At 65.1% G+C, this 16,245-nt stretch overlaps 2 protein-coding genes and 1 long non-coding RNA gene across 9 annotated transcripts in view; 1 reads left to right on the top strand and 2 right to left on the bottom strand.

The window, feature by feature from the left end:
• Positions 1–76: 76 nt before the first annotated feature.
• Positions 77–1,752, bottom strand: NRARP (NOTCH regulated ankyrin repeat protein). Its single transcript, XM_023243116.2, has one exon. It carries the CDS (start codon positions 1,606–1,608, stop codon positions 1,264–1,266), a length of 345 nt encoding a protein of 114 aa, XP_023098884.1. The 5' UTR covers positions 1,609–1,752; the 3' UTR covers positions 77–1,263.
• A 5,410-nt stretch (positions 1,753–7,162) lies between these two features.
• The window catches only part of EXD3 (exonuclease 3'-5' domain containing 3), a 78,690-nt gene continuing 69,607 nt past the window's right edge, over positions 7,163–16,245 (bottom strand). For all 7 annotated transcript variants that reach the window (XM_023243120.2, XM_023243121.2, XM_045043851.1 and 4 more), the window contains 3 exons: positions 9,611–9,704; positions 7,856–7,894; positions 7,163–7,533 (listed from right to left, as the gene is read on the bottom strand). In XM_023243120.2, the coding sequence (XP_023098888.2) occupies positions 7,250–7,533; positions 7,856–7,894; positions 9,611–9,704 (417 nt within the window). In that variant the 3' untranslated portion in view covers positions 7,163–7,249. The remainder of the gene's footprint in view (positions 7,534–7,855; positions 7,895–9,610; positions 9,705–16,245) is intronic.
• On the top strand, positions 7,351–16,239 carry LOC123381786. The gene is made up of 3 exons (XR_006589221.1): positions 7,351–7,488; positions 9,571–10,038; positions 11,440–16,239. It is a non-coding gene; the product is annotated as an uncharacterized LOC123381786 (long non-coding RNA).

Here is a 16,245-nt window from a genome sequence, read left to right as displayed (position 1 = left end):
CGGGTCCTTGAAGCTCCGGGAGACTGAAGAAGGGGCCAAACAGTCCTTCAACTTACTCAGCAATTAGCACAAGAGATTCACAGTCTTATAGGTATTTTATAAAAATATAAATATGGGTACACTGTTGCCTTCACAACGCTGGATACAACGCCCTTTAAAATTGGGTTTATAACCAAGATTCAAAACATACACCTAAAACTTGGCTTAAAATATGTTAATATTTTATATTGTCATAAATGTTATGACATTCAAATGTGGCAAATCCATTTACTTTTTTAAAAAAGTGTGCGACCTACTAACTATAATAGAACTCACTAGAAAAGGTAGGACCCCTCCCGCCCCCATCACCGCCACACCCGAGCACCCGTGCTCCCGAGGAAACTTCGCAAAGCCAGCAGGTTCGGGGGATGGTGGCCTCTCTCACGGGAGAGGGGAGAGGGAGCCCCGGGGCTTCCCAAAATTGTGTGCCTGTGTGTCAGGAGGGAGAGGAGAGGGGGTACGCGGGGGGGGGGGGGGGGGGAGGAGGAGGGGAGAGAGTGAGAAGCAGGGAGAGGGACCTGCACGGGAAAACCATCAGGCTGGGCGGTGTTTTCAGTGCAACCAAGAAATGACAGACTCAAGTTTTTAGTTTTAAGACTAAGAAAAAAAAAAATGTATCTTCCCCCCTATAACCACATTGACCACGCACAATATTTTCCAAACAAAAAAATTCAGGCGCACAAACTTCACCCACAAATATACACACACATGATAAATAGTTTAGAACCCTAAGAACAGCGGAGCGTCTCCACCGTCGCGCGTCCGGGCCGGAAACGCCCCGCCGTGGCCCCTGGGCGACTGCGGGCTTCGGCCGCGGGTCCTGCGGGCGGCGGAGCGCCCCGAGCCCGGCGTCCCCGCCGCCCGCCTTCCACCTTCGGGAGAAAACATTTTGACCGGAGGATCCGGTGTCTCGGGACTCCAAACTTGCTGGTAGCGAGACTCAAATTTCAAAGGGGCTGCAGCCCGCGCCCCGCCCCCACCTCCCCCCCCCCCCCACCGCGAGGCGGAGGGCGGGGGCCGTGGGAAGCCCTCGGCCCGGGTCCGGGCGGCCGCGCGGGGGCGTCGACCCCTGGCAGCGGGCGCCGCGCGGCCCCCGTGGGCGCGGACGCGCGCGCCAGACTCGTTGTGGCCGCGGGGCCCGAGGGCCCGGTGCGCACCGAGGTAGTTGGCGGGAAGGTACAGCAGACGACACGCTCGAGGCCCGCGTCCGGGTCCGGGCGGGCATCACCGGCCGCTGCCCGCGTACTTGGCCTTGGTGATGAGATAGAGCACGATGTCCTGGTGGCCGCCGAACGCGGCGATGTGCAGCGCGCTCCAGCCGTCGCGGTTGGCCAGGCGGATGTCGGCGCCGAACTTGACCAGCAGCTTCACGAGCTCCAGGTTGCCGTCGATGACCGACTGGTGCAGCGCCGTCTGGCCCTCAGGCCCGAACGAGTTCACGTTGAACTCGCAGTTGGTCATGTTCTGCAGCAGCGACTGCAGCTCCTGCGTGTTGCCCTTGCGCACGGCCTCCTGGAAGATGCGCTGCGTCTGCGGCGCCGAGCAGGTGGACAGCTCGGCCTGGCTCATGCTGCCTCCGGGCGCGGGCCGCGGGCCGCGCCGGGGCTCAGCGCGGGCGGCGGCGGCGGCGGCTGCGGCGCGGGCCCCCGGCTGTCTCGGGGCGCGCCTCGGCGCATGGAGGGCGCGGCGCCCCCGGGCCCCGCACGCCGCCCCTGGGCGTTCCGGGCTCTGGGGGCCGGGGGCCGCCGCCGCGGGGCCCCCGCCGCATCCAGCCGCGCCCGGGCGAGCGGGCGACGGGGGCGGGCACTGCGCTCGCGGGGGCCGGCGGGCCCGGCGGCGGCGCCGCGCGTTCCGGGTCCCTGCTCGCTGCGGCTCCCACGCGGGTCCCACGCGCCTCCCCACGCGCAGCTACACTCGCCCGCCCGCCCGCCGCGCCGGGGCGCCTTTTACTCCCTTTATATTTGCATAACAATAGGGCGCCCGTGACGCGCGCGCCGGCGACCGGATGATTGGGCGGCGCCCACGTGGGGGCGGGGCGGGGGCGGGGCGTGCCTGGGCGGTAGCGCGCTTCGCGGCAGGGGGCGCTGGTCGCCGGCAGGGGGCCAGGTGGCCGTAGCGGGGGGTCCTTGCTCTCCGCACCCCCGGGCTCTCCGCATCTCCGCGGTCGTCCCGCCTACTCCCCTTTCTGCCACTCGGGGAATTCCAAGCTCCCTCCGCGGACAGACCCAGGCCCGATCCCCGGCCGAGCGCAACCCCGAGGTGCACCGAAGGGCGGGCGGCCTACCCGTGGTGGGGGTTCGCTGACATTTCAGACCCGGGAGGCCCGGGTAGAGAGCCCGGGTCTCACTCCGCGCTTCCGGAGCGCGGGCCGCAGACCCTCTGCGTTCCTCGCGGGCTGGGTGCTCAGCGACAAGACTGGCTCAGCCTGGCCCCCAGGACACGAAGTCCACGCGGGTGACGAGTCCACGAACAGCTCGGGCGTGTGACCTGGGCCACGCGGTCTTTCCTGAACGAGGGCTGCTCCTCTGGCGGCCTGGGTCACCCCGCGTTTTGCCCCCAACCTGACAAGCGTGAGGAGCCAAACCCTGAGGTCCCACCCTGACGAAGCAGGGTCTTTACAGGAGGAAGCTGGGGGCTGGAGGTGCTCAGAAGCCCCTCCAAGGCGGGGAGGTCAGTCGGCCGGACCTCAGGGCCTGCTTCCCTCTCCTGGGCCACCTCCATCAGCACGACTAGGGACAGGCAAGGCCTGGCCAGGTGAGCAGCCCCAGGTAGGGCACCAAGGACCGAAAGAAAGCCCAGAAATGACTCATTTCCAATCTGTAAACCCATTTTTTATTGACATTCTAATACTCCCGCCAGATTTCCTCATGAGGATTTTACAGTTTATAGCTGGGCTCTGGTGGCTGGAAATCGAGCAGGAATGACTCTCGGAGCAGTAGGCCCAGGGCAGCAGGGCCGCACACAGCAACTTCAATTCCTTCAGAAACAAGCTGGAAATTCCCGAGGAGGCGGCCCTGGGCCTCAGCCCGGGAGTCCCCCCCCCGTCAGGCCTTGTTTGGGGATGGGCTCCCATGGGCACCTGCCTGGTGTGCCCCATGTTTGGAGAGATATGTGGGTGGGTGTGTGCCCCCCATCTCACTCTGTGCTCTGGAACGAGTCACGGCAGAATCACAGGAAAAACTGGGTAAGGCCACCCCAGGGCTGGCTGCCTCTGGCCAGCTGCCCTCAGACCTGACCGTGTGGACTCTCTCGGGGTCCTCCTGGCAGCCAGAGCTCCCGAGTCCCTCCCTCTGGTCTTCCCGAGGCTGGTGGTCTGGCTGGTGGTCCAGCTCTTCTGCTCAGTCTTGCTCCCGCCAGGAGCTCCCCTCGGTGTAGGTGGGTAAGCCCTGGCCTGAGGCGGGAGTCCTGAACCAGGCCCTGTGCTAGGTTCAGCTGAGGTTGTGACCTGGTGGGGTGGGGGTGGGGTGCCGGTGTCAACAGCCCCTCCCTTGCCCCACTCATCTTGCCAGATGGGGTCCCTGGGCCCAGTAAGGGAGCCTGCTGGACTGTGTACCCCTCGAGGGCGGGGCCCTGACCACCTCCAGCACCCCCTTCCCTGCATCTTCCCAGCATCAGGGAAGAGGGCATAGGCCCTGTCCCCTGGGGCCTGTATTTACCTCTGGACAGTGCCCAGGGCTATCCCCAGAAGGTGGGGGGTTCATAGGCCCCAGCGCAGGTGGGTTCAGGTCCCCTGACCTGAAGAAGGGCATCTGGAGACCCTGGAGGGCCCGGGAGCAGAGCCCGGGGGTGAAATGTCCCTTTGACACCCGCGCAGGCTTCGGGGTGGGCAGACAAAGGGGCCCTGTGAGCTCAGTGTGGGAATGCACGGCCACCACCATGGGCCATGAAATCGGTGGCTTGGGTGCCCCCGGCAGGGACAGAGCGGCCACAGGAGTCTAGCCTGATGTTGCCTCCTGCCCCACCCAGGGCTCGGCGTGAGGGTCAGACAGGTGTAGCCAGGTCTGCCACTGTGGGGTTCGGGTGACAGTCACACTATCTCTGGGGAGCCGATGGGGTTCCCGTGGCCGTGCCGTGGCTGGGAGGGTATTTCTGGTCTGAGCCGCTGTGGTCCACACCCTGGGAGTTGCCCCATTTGAGGACAGGAGGGGAAGAGGGGCTTGCAGGGCACTGGCTCCCAGTAAGCTCTTCTTCAGTGTTTGCTGAAGGAATGGTCCAAAAGGAGGACATTTGTTCCAAATGCCTTGGAGGGAATGGGGAAGCCAGGCCCCGCCCTGCGGCCCAGAGAAGCCCCTCTCCGGTGTGGGTGGGGTTTCTTGGTGGTGTTGTATAGATAAGCAGTTCACTGGCTCTGAGTGAGAAACCCCTGACCTGGGGTCTGGGGGGACAGACTCGACCCTGACCATGCGGCAGGACCCCGTCCTTCTCCCCATTGGCTCCAAGGATGCTGGCCCAGGAGTGCCACCCTGAAGGGCCGTGGTGGGTGGAGGCCAGAGTTGGAGAGGGCCCCCTTCTTTCTCTGGGGACCCCCTTCCTTTAGAGGCTCACAGCAGTGGGTATTGGGGGGGGGGAACAATGTGGGCAGGGGTGGAGCGGCCTGGGGAGCATTCTGGGATATGGGCTGGGAAGGTCTGGGTGGAGCGGCCTGGGGAGGACAGCGCAGAAGAGGCGGCTGGCCAGAGCTGGGCCAAGGCCTGCGGCCACCTTAAAGGCACTAGGCGGGGGAGGGAGGGTGAGCAGGCAGGCGGGCAGTGGGGGCGGGGCTTCCAGCTAATTCATTAAAATGTGTCGGGGAGCGTGGGAAAGAGGAGAGTGTTTCTTCCCAGCAGCCCAGACACCTGGTAGAAGGGCCGAGAGAGGATAGAGATCAAATAACAAACACTCAGCCCTCGGCCAGAGCGGAGGAAGGACGCCCGGGGCAGGAACTGTGGCAGACAATCACTGCGCGGCCGCTTAGGGCACGGCCTGGCACTAGGGCCGTAGCCCACCCTGTCGGCGTGGTGCCTGACCCCTAGCCTGGGAGGGGGCCTGAGGCAGTCCTGGGGCCTCAGAAGGCTTTTTGGGCTGACCTCCTGATGGCTCAGGACCAGGGGTCGGGGGCCGGGGCCTAGGATGGGGTTGCCGTGGGGCTGGGCTGGGCTGGCAGCGAGTACGTGAGCCTGGGAGGGTTTCCGGGGGGACACGGCCAGTCTGGGCAGCAGAGGGGTGGGGAGGTGGGAAGGCAGGCTGGACGGTACGCGGGTAGCTGTGAGGGGCACACTGGGAAAGAGGCCCCACGCAGTCGCCCTCTTCTCCCTCTAGAGGGTGCGCGGGGCAGTGGGGTGCTGGGGCCGGGCCTGCCTGGAGGGACAGGAAGGACATGTGGTCTCCTGTCTCCCCCGTGCTGGTCCCTGGCTCTGGCCTCCTTGTGTTGAGGACCAGCTGCAACCACCACCAGGGCCTTGGGTCAGAACAGAGTCTCCAGAGTCTTCAGGAAGCAGCTGGGTTGGGCAGTGGGGCCGGCACCCCTGGCGGTTTCCTCCTGACCTTACTAGGGGAGGAGCGTGGTCAGGGCTGCCTCCCAGGACAGGACGCGGGCCAGTGGTCTGGCTCTCGGAAGCAGCACCCCGATCACAGAAGGTCCCGAGCCCTGGTGGGGTGTCTGCTCGCCCCCACAGCCCCACGTGGCCCTCGGGCTCAGCAGTGACCGAAGGGTGGGGGAAGCCAGGGTTGCACGCTTGGCCCTGACACGGTGCCCCTGCTCAGCCCGGTCCTGTCCTGAGTCTCCGAGTCCCTCCCTCCATCTGTGCGGTAGCATCTGGTCCGGCTGGCCCCAAGGTTGCTGCGGGGCCGGGTGGGCCAGCGCCTGGCACGAGGTGGGCGTTTTCAGGGAAAGGAAATGATGGGCAGTGTGGCAGGATGGGTGCATGGTGTTCAGCATGAGCCCCCAGCCTCATACTCTTGGGCCTGACCCCCAGCCCAGGCGGGGGCAGAGGTAGGCCTGGCACTGCCAGCACTCACCTGGTACCTGAGGCCGTCACACCTGGGCCTGCAGGTGCACCCGCTCTGGGCAGAGGCGGCAGCCCCGCCCCGTCCCCCCCCCCCCCCCCCCGGGCTCCCCGGCCCTGAGGCTTCCGCCTGGGTTCCCGGGCCAAATCTGAGCTGGTTTCCGCTCAAGGCAGGAAGGACAGGAAAGGGATGTGGGGGGTGGGGGGGGCACATTCCTAGGGAGTGAGCCAGGAGGAGGCGGCCAGGGCAAGATGCAGTCTAGGCCCCTCTCCCCGCCCACCTGGCACCGGTGCCCGGGGCCCTCGGGTGCCGGCAACGGGCGCCTGCGCCTCAGTTTCCCAGAGAGTAGGTGGAGCAGTGGCTGTTTCCTGCAGTTGTGAGGGTGGAGACTCTCATGTGCAGGGCCCCCTTGTGGCTTCGGCTGCCACTCTGTTTCATGAGAGGAGGCCACCTCGACCGGGTTGGGGCGGGGGGAAGAAGCCATGTGGGGTCACACTCCGGCCGGTGAGGGGGCGAGGGCAGCAGATGCAGAGGTGGGCCTCCCCTCCAGGCATGGCCCTCCAGACACAATGGATGCCCTCCTAGAGGGTGGCCGCCCTGCCTCTTGCACCACAGAGGGCTGGGCCCTGTTCCCCAGGAAGCCCCCCACCCCCACCCCCACCCCCGCCACATCTGGCCTAAAGGGCCCTGGCCCTGCGGGGTCCCACCATCTACACTCCCTGGAACTGGAGGCCTCCCCGAAGGTCTGAGGAGCCCAGGAAGGTGGGGCAGAGGGGGGTGGCATTTACCATCGCAGCAAAGGGAGTGGGCCCCCAGTGCGTGGGGGGCCTGTGTGCCCCCGCCTCCCTCCGCCCCACTGACGGGAGCCGCTTGGGTCCCAGCCCCGGGCCTTTGTGAAGGCCATTTCCTCTGCCAGGCGTGTCCTTCCCACTTTCCGTCAGCCTCATTCCCGAGTATCAGGCGGTTCTCAGCTCAGGGTCCGAGCATCCTGACCTTGTGCAAGAACTTTCATCCCTTCCACCCCGGTCCTAGCTCTGCACCTGGGGCTGGCGCCCAGGTGTATGCAATGAGTCCACGGCCACAGGTGCACCTAGGGCCAGGCCCAGGTGTGTGCAGTGAGTCCATGGCCACAGGCCCATGCAGGTCAGGACTTTTATTACCTGTATTGCTGGGGGTGGGTGGGTGGATGCCCCAGGGGGCAGTGCAGGCCCGTGGGCCTGGGGGCTCAGCTCTGCTTCCAGGAGCTGGAGGCGCTGCTCAGGATCTGGCTGAATTGCGAGGTGACGCGGCACAGGTGGGAGCCCTCCCAGAAGACCTTGCCACAGCCAGAGCAGCAGTAGAAATGGCGTAGCCCCGGCCGCCGCAGCACGCCCTCCGGGACCCCTGCCAGCTGCAGCCGGGTGCCACTGGCCAGTGTGGCAGGCGCACCAGCCCGCAGGTCTGCGGCCTCCAGCCAGCGGCAAGGTGGGTCGTAGGTACAGCCCCCGGGGGCCTCCTCTGGGGCCCAGCCTGGAAAGGTGGGGGGTGGGCGGCCACTCTGAGCTCTCAGCCTTATGGTGGGGTAGGGTGGGGTGGGGTGGGGTGGGGTAGGGTGGGGTGGGGTGGGAGGGGCTGCGGGGATGGTCTTGCCTCCACCCTGTTCTTTCCGGTGCCTCTGCCCTACACTGCCTGGTCCCCCCAACGCTCTGCCTCATCTTACCCACGGACCCCTGGCCCTCTCTCCCCACTGGCCCTGCCCACTACTCGCCTAGGGCACGGGCCCATCCTCTCAGGGCAGTCCCCTCTCCTGGGCCAGGAACAAACCCTGTCAGTGGGTGGTCCCAGGGCTCACCTGCTTCCTGTATGTCCTCGCTCTGGGTGGCCTCATCACCTGGCAATCAATTGAGGACATCAGGGACTGTCCTAAGGGTGGGTCCTGGCAGCCCCAGTGCCCACAATGCACCTCCAAGTGCCCAGCCTCTCCCCCCACCCTTAGCAGAAAGGGCAAAGGGCAGGGGGCTGAGGAGCTTTGGTGCCAGCCTGATCCCCTCCCATGGGAACTCACACCTTGGAATGTTCTTGGGGCTCAAAGGTCCTTGGGAAACAAGCTCTGGGCGTGAGATTGCCGATTAGGGCACTGGGGGCCTGAGAACGGGCCGGTGGGGGCGGGGGCATCCCATTCGTGGCGATGAGAAGATAAGCCACTGCCAGGGCCTGTGTTTCATAGCAGCAGGGCCCAGGGGACCTGCTGGAGCTCAGGGCGACCTTCTGACTCTGCAAGAGGGTCCCTACCTCCGCTAAGAGCACAGGAGACTCCAGGGAGGTGGCCAGGCCTCGGGCTGCTGAGGGGCCAGTGCAGGCGTGAGGGCAGTGACGGCTGAGGAGTCCTAGCCGGCAGGCGGAAGAGTCCTACCCCTAATTTGCTTGGCAAACATCTCTCCACAGATGGCTCCAGATTAACTTTAGCCAGAGCCTGAATGGATGAGCACTCCCCCCACCCCCCCTCCCCGCCCCGCAACGCAATGAGGCCATGACCTCCATCTGGTCTCCCTATCTCGCCCTAGTCGGTCTGGCCTCAGCCTTTACCTGGAGGCCCATGAGATGCCAGCAGGCCCGCAGGAGGGCCACCCACCACCTCAGGACAGGCGTGGGCCTCTGGGCAGAGCGCTGGTGGCTCAGAGGAGCCGGGAGCCCAGTGGCGGGGCGGCTCTAGCAGAGGGCAGTGCTCGTACCCTGCTCCTCCCTTCCTGGGCCTCGAACATGTCAAGGCCACACTGTGGAGAGCTGAGAGCTGCTGGGGGCTGGACACAGGCCATCACGATGGCTCACCTGAGGAGCTCCAGCCCCAAACCTCAGGGGGTTTCGGAAGAACAAGAACACCCTCGTGGGGACGTCACCGTCCGGGAGAGCCACGGCGAGCCGTGCAAAGGGATCTCAGAGGCACCCTAACCTCAGGCTGACCCCCCTGGAGAGGGCACTAAGACAGTCTCCTATCCATCCCATCCTTGCCCTCCGCTGAGGAGCAGCCGGGAGCCTGGGGAGGAGCTGCGAGGCTCCCTCTGGTGCCCCTCTCTCTAGAGGGCGGGGGAGCCGGTGATAGGAATGGAAGGGCACACTCACTGCCCCAGCCAGCGACTTCAAAGTCTCCTTCCAGTTTCTAGTTTTACAAGGGTGGAAACTGAGGCTGGGTCCACGGTTGAGGGGGTTGACATCTGGGGTTTGCCCTCCTGTCTGTCTGTCCGGGATCGTCTGCCTTCAGATTGCTTAGCAGGTGCCAGTGTGCAAGCAAACGTGCATCTGTGCACGTGCACATGTGTGCACAAGTGTGAACAAACAGGTGCGTGCCGGCACACATGCCTGTGTGCGCGTGCACTCTGTGTGAAGGGCAGGGTGACCGGAGAGAGGCGGGGGGACCCCACCCCAGAGGGGCCCTGAGTGTCTCAGCTTCCTGGCCTCCTGGGCCTGTAACCTTTGCGCAGCGTGAGCTCTGTCTTTCCACCGGCCCCTGGCCGGCACCTCCCTGGTCATCCCTGCAGTTTAACCCCACAACTGGGCCACTGTCCACAGAGCCCACAGAGCCCACGCCTAACCCCATGGGGCAACATACCTGTGATGCTGGGGCCTTCCGGGCGGCTGCTGAGCCTCACCAGCTGCTTCATCGTGTCCTTGGAGACCTTCAGGTACTGGTCACAGTTACAGGCCTGGGGACAGAGGGGGTGCTGAGGCCGGGTGAGGCTCTGCCCACCTCCCACCTCCCACCCCCAGCCTCAGGCTCCTTGCAGCTCTGGGTCTGGCTAAGGGGTTTCACGGAGACAAAAGCACACATCCCTTCCTCTCCTTGCAGGACAGGGCACACCTCCTCCTGGGAGCCCTCCAGCACGACACTGGATCCTAGTGGGCCCTAGGCAGCCTCTTCTGGCTCACGAGACCCTGTGGGCCTCTGTCATCACCTGGGCTGTCCGCCCCAATCGCAGAGCCTCGAGGGCACAACCAGGCCTGGGCATCCCTGGGCTAGCTCAGCATCAAAGGGTCAGGGTAAGAGGCTTGCAGCGGGCCCCTCAGCCAGGCCGTTTCAGTGTCCGTGTTTCTCGATGATGCCTGTTGCCTGACCCCGCCCCCCCCGCCCCCGGGGCACCACATCTACAAGGGATCAGGAGGGAAGCCACTTTTGCTTCTATTTGGGGTCCTTGTCTAGGACGTGCAATGGCTCTTGGAAGGCACTCAGCTCGGCCCTGCTGACCTTGCAGTGACACTGGGGGTGGGGGCAGGGGCTTCTGGGGCCCCAGGGTTGCTTCATGATGGCCACTGACGGGACAGGGTGAAGGACCCCAGGATCCCCATGATGAGGTAAGGAGGGCCCAAGGGAGAGTGAGAGGGGCCACTGGTTCCCAGGCAGGTGGGCACAGGTGCTCATGGACACATGCACAGCCAGTCACAGCGCTTCCCCAAATCAGAGCGGCCTGTAAGAGGAGGATGAGCCTAGAGCAGGGCCTGAGGGTAGGAGGGGGCGTTCCGGGGCCACAGGGAGGAGGGGTCCATGATCTGTGCTCACGGGATCGCTCCCTGGCCCCTCCTGGAGGAGCCTGACCAGTGCCCTGAATGACACAGCTCCCAGGGGTGGGTGGGTAGGTGGCAGCCACCAGCCCCTGGAGCCGTAGGGTGTGCCCACGCCAGGGGCGGTGCCCCCTGCCCCCACACGCCCTTTTCCCATGGGCCTTTCGACACCATGAGCTTGCTGTACTGCATCCAGCATCGGGAGCCAGGGCCTGGGGGCGCCGGAGGGTGGGGCCACCTCTTCGGGGAGGCCTGGGTGGGGCTGGGGCAGGGCTGGTGCCAGCAGGACCCTTCCTCCTGCCTCTCTGGGGGGGTGCCTCCTGTCCCCCGGCCACCTCTCTGGCACGGGGAGTCTGTCGTGGGCCCTGGCCTCCCGGTCACAGACCCAGGGACCTTCCTGGGCAGGAGTGCAGGTGGAGCCCCGGCCGCAGGTCTAGCCTGTGGTCACTCCAGGTCCAGCTGGGGAAAGGGTGGTCGCTGCCCTGGGCTGCCCACCACAGAGAACCGAGTTCGCCCTCCTCCCCCTCCCCCTCCCCAGGCCCCCCCAGGGGACGGAGCCTGTAGGTGTGAGAGGGATGCTGCATTAGTGGGAGGGGGTGGGAGCCTTCCCAGGACCTGGGCCTGATGCACACACCTGGGCGGGACTGCCAGCTCACGCTGAGTCACGGCACGAAGACAAACCACCGGTGCCATCCACAAGGACCTGGCCCCACCCTCGGGAACCACCGGTGCTGCTTTTCCCACGGCTGCTGCCCACTGCTGGGCCCTGCCGTCACCCCATAGGGCCCTGGGAGGCCCTGTCCCACCCCCACCCCCACCCCCGGCTGGAAAAGCCGGTTCTACATGCTCACCCCCTCTCTGCCCTGTGCTCCCCATCTGCAGGAAGGACCAGCACCTAGCGGCTCCCTGTGTCTCCTGTCCTTGTCCCCTGCAAGGTCCACCTGCCTCACACAAGGCCAAGGCCCTGCTCTTTGGGGCCCATGGACCAGCACCCTTCCTGACGCCAAAGGGGGAGACATTGCCTTTCATTATGAAGAAAGGGGGCTTCCGAGGGGCTGAGTAACTGGCTTACAGGGCCCTCGGCTAGCGAGGACCCCACACCAGGGTCCTCACGCTGACCCTTAGGAGAGGGGGTATGTGCAGGTGGTGTCCGGGCCATGCTCACTCTCCCTTGGGGGACACACAAATCCGAGCCCCGGGATGCCAGTGGGCCTGGACAGACCGCAGTGGGGGTCCCAGGGAAGGCCCTGGACAGGGGCTGGGTGTATGGTCCTGAGAGTCCAGCCTGGTCTCTGTGTACCCCCATTCAGTCTGGGAGTCTGAGGGCAGGGAGGGCCTCCGGCCCCAGAGCCTGGCTGGGCGGGCAGGGCCAGGTGAGTCGGGGGCTGGAGGGGCTGGGAAGGCTCGTGGCTTCCTAGTCCCAGGAGTCCACGTGCGTGCCCGGTCCCCACAGCTCTTACAGCTGCTTGGAGCCAACACCCACTTGCCGTGCTGTCCCAACTCAGGGCACTCTGCCCGCCTGGGGACTGTCTCGGCCAGAGACCTGAGCCCACGAGGGGGAGGTTGCCTCCCAGGGGCTGGGCTGCCAGCAGTGACTGGTCATCGGGACTGCTGGGGCCCACAGACCGGGAGTTAGGCAGACTTGACCTTTCGGTCCACCCTCTGCAGCCCCTTGCCCCTCCCTGGGGCCTGGGGAGGGCGGGAGAGGCCTGCTCTGGCCACTTCTCCAGGAGGCTCTGTTTTCTGGGCTTCTTGGGGGTGTGACGAGAGGCTACAGCAGGCACTTGGGACACCTGCCCGTTCCACTGAGGCTAAGACTTGGCAGGGGGGAGCTGGGGGGCTTTGAGGGGCCATGCCCAAGGGCGGGGCCTCCTCTCAGGTCTGAGCCCAGGATTCGCAGTCACACTCACCCAAGGAGTGGTCGTGGCCAGCAGAACCAAGAGCTGTGCAACAGGCAAGGCCACAGCAACTGTCCTGAAGTCTGCGTCCCTGGAAACGTCTGTGTTCCCACCTGCCCTGGGTGCAGGGCCACCCACACACACACAATCCCGGTCAGCACGCCTGCAGGTGTCTGCTGTGCACAACCAGCGGACAGCTGGCACACAGGTGTAGAGTGCAGAGGGGCACGCCCCAGCCAGGGCCACAGAACGGGCTGGGCAGGGCCAGCAGGCAGCTCGGAGGGGCCCTTGTACACGTTCCTCTCCAGAGGCGACCAGCCCTCCCTGGGCCCAGGACAGCACAGCCCTGTTGGTTGCTTGTAAACACCCTTGGGCCCCCATCAGCCTTGAGCCCCAGGCCTCAGCAAATGGGGGGTGGGTGTGAGGGAGAGAGGAGGGTGGGATAGAAGCCATACTTGGGACTCACCCGGGCACGGGGTATGAGAGAGAACACGTGTTCCTAAGGGTGCAGGGCCTGCCTAGGCTGGGAGCCCAGAGAAGGGACCCCCGCCCTAAGAAGGACGTGAGTGGGGCCTCCTGCCCAGCCAGCAGCCAGGTCCATGACCTGAGCTCCGCACCACAGGCTGGCTGCCTGGGGAGTTCACACCACCCTGCTTCCCCAGCTCGGTAGGCACTAGGCACTGCTGAGAGTTTTAGGCTCCAGCTGGGAAGTGGGCCCAGGCCACTTGGGTGCCCTCCTTCTGAGCAAGGGGCAGGCTTGTAGAAACCTCACTCCTGCCTGACGGTAAGTGCAGTCCAGGCTCCAAGCGGGGGCCCTGCCAGACCCCTGCAGCCCCCACCCCCAGTGGGGGAGGGGGGAGTCATTCTGGAGCCCAGGCCCTGGAAGGCCAAGTTTGGGGATTTCTGACCCACAGGCAGGGCGGGTGGGGGCTGGGCTCAGAAGCTGTGGCATGTTCTAGAGTAATGGGCTATTTCTTGCTCATTTAGAGCAAATTGGAACAAGAGCAAAGCATAAAAAAGCAGAAGAAAAGAAACAGCACTTCGTCCCACCGCCTGGTGGGAAAAGCCAACGCGGCACTGAGAATGGTTTCCGGCACCTTCCTGAGCACATCTACACACGGCCAGCGTCTCGGATGCTCCGGTCAGGGTAGTGGGAGCCCTGGAGGGTCTCAACTTCAGGACACCAGCATCCCTGTTCCCAGGGTGCTTTTCTGCCCATTTGGTCTCTGCCAAGTGCCACCTCCCCCTACAGTCCACACTTGCTGTCCTGAGGCCTCCCCAGGCTGGCTCATCCACCGTGACCGCCCCCAGGGCCAGCCTAACAAATGGCGCCGGGTGCAGGGCCAGAGGGCTGGGATGAAAGGCCACTGGCCTGACACCTTGCCCGGACGGGGCGGGAACAAAGCCCCAGAGGAAGCGGTGAGGCCTGGGTCTGCTCCACACCTCACTCTCCCACACCATCCAGGCAGCACCTCGTGGGGCCCTGAGCCATCTGCCCCCAAAGGTGATGTGGCCCTGGAGCGGAGCACGACTGCTGGGGCCGGGGCCCTCCTCCAAGACAAGCACATCAGCCAGCTTTGCCCATGAGGACCCTGTTGGCCCCCGGCACGGGGTGTTGTCTGATTGTCCAGAGGAGACGGGACAAGGGGCCAGGAGGACGGAGCCCCCTCCCTGCAGCTGGCCCACAGGGCATCTGGGAGATGTGAGCCCATCCTGCTGGCCTGGGGCGAACGCTGGACAGAAGGGCCAGGACCCAGGCCCCGCAAGGAGCGCGTGGCTGGGGCTGATGCACAGGCCTGCATGGGAAGGTTTTCAAACCCAACCCTGGTGCTCTTCTGTCTGTGGAGCAGGCCCTCCTGCCGGTGGCCTCCAACCTGGATGTCTGTGACCCGGGACAGCAGCCCTACAGGGGCCGTGCTCCAGCGCCAGCCCTGTCCCCAGGCCCGGGAAGGCCAGTTCCCATGGGCCCATCCCTTTGTAGGCTCAGGACAGTGTCTCCACGGACACAGCAGGGCCTGGGCACAGTCAGCATTGTGTGGGTTCCCTAGGGGGTCAGGAGCCACTGGCACTGGGGCGTGTGGGGTGCAGGAGTCCCCGCGGGGCTATGACTGGGCACGTGTGTGAAGCTGGCGCCCTGCAGGTGTCTCTCTCATGAGCATTCCGGCATGAAGGGCGCAAGAGCACTGAGGGTGTGTGTGCACGTGAGCAGCACAGAGGCATGAGCAGGAGTGAGTGTGGCTGGGTGTTCCAAGGTGTGGATGAGGGACCTGTGTGACGGGGCGTGTCAGGGCGAGTCACTTCACATGTCCCCTGACCCTGGAAGTGTGTCTGTGTATGAGCAGTCTGTAGACAGGGGCTTGTGTGCACCTCGCCAGGGAGTGCAGGAGGGGTGCTCCCGGGGCCTCTATTTTCAGTGGCAGGAGACCTGAACATCCACCTCCCCCGGCAGGTGTGGAGGGGACAATGGCATCTGGGACTTTCCCGGCTGGCGACCGGCTCTTGGGGCACAGGCTCAGGCTGATGCCATCTTGTGCAGCCTTCTGAGGCCAGCACCCCGCGACTGGGGCCTTGGCCTCAGAGGCAGACGTGTGGCTGGCGCCTGGAGCCAGACACCCTCCCCGCCAGCCTCCTGCCGGGCCCACCTCCTGCTACAAGGACGGGAGGGCCTGCTGGACTCCCTGGGAGTGGACCCCCCAGCTCCAGAGCTGCCCTCATGCCTGCAGTGGGTGAGGGCGGGCTGACAACTCACAGTGAGGGCCCCAGTAGCCACGGCTGGGGGCGGATACCCCTGAACCTGCAGCAGCACATGGCTGGTCTCTCTGACGGCGAGGGAGGGGGGAAAAGGGTGGTGGGTGGAATGGGCAGAGGGGCACAGCATGCGTGACAGCCAGAGCCTGCCCAAGCAGGAAGCCCTGCCCCGCCTAGGTGTACCCTGGCCAGGGAGACTCGGGAGGGTCACAGCCCTTCCCCCAGGCCCCTCTGGGGCTTGCAGGCCGGAGCCCTGGGCAGTGGCCACACATAGGACGGGCGGGTGGGCCTCCTACTTGGCATCCACTCCCCACCCTGGGTGCCCGGGCTTCTGAAAAGCTCCTCCTCCAGCTGCACCAGCCATAGCCCAGGGCCCACTGGGGACCCCCGTGCGGACCCCCTCGTGGGGGCAGTGAGGCCGACTCCAGCCCAGGCTATCTGAAGCTGGGTGGAATGGACCCCCTTGTTCCAGCTCACTTGGGTGGGCCAGGGCTGACCTTCATGGAGGCAAGCCAAGGTGAGCCAGGGGGCCCAGACTGGTAGCCAAGTCCTGCCCTGCTTCCTCAACCCTGATAGGACACAGTCACAGGCCCCCTCAGGCAGCCAGCGAGAGTTTGGGCCCTGAATGCGAATTTCAGATCAAGTGTGGGATGGGATTACAGTTCTATGTGAGAAGGTATTCACTATTTTCTGCGGGGTCTGTATTTGTACTTCGTAAAACCAGTGACCTAGTCTCTGCAGGGTATTAGGAGGAACCGAGGCCCCAGAACCTGCTCCCAGTCAGGGAGACCCTAATGAGGAGTGGGTGCTGTTGTCCCCACGCACAAGGCAGGGTTGGCCAGGGCCCCCTGGGTCGCTCCACGAGGTGTGGGGGGCCAGAGAGCACCTGCCCTAGGTTAAATCCAAGACAATCTGGCCTCAGGCCCCGTGTGTGGGGTGCTGTCTGCCTCCCTCTGGCGACCTCAGCAACCCCTAGGCGGCACCCCCTCCAGTAACCCCCCCGCCAGGCGCACCCCCCCCCCCCATCCTGGGGCTCCCGGGC

The sequence above is a fragment of the Felis catus genome, chromosome D4, assembly GCF_018350175.1.
Source record: "Felis catus isolate Fca126 chromosome D4, F.catus_Fca126_mat1.0, whole genome shotgun sequence".
In the NCBI taxonomy this organism is placed as follows: domain Eukaryota; kingdom Metazoa; phylum Chordata; class Mammalia; order Carnivora; family Felidae; genus Felis; species Felis catus.
Note: the sequence above shows the minus strand (reverse complement) of the source record. Positions and strands in the feature narration are given on the sequence as shown.

What these genes read in the sequence shown, in the direction of transcription:
- NRARP (XM_023243116.2), bottom strand. Translation starts at nt 1,608, where the DNA reads ATGAGCCAGGCCGAGCTGTCCACCTGCTCGGCGCCGCAGACGCAGCGC.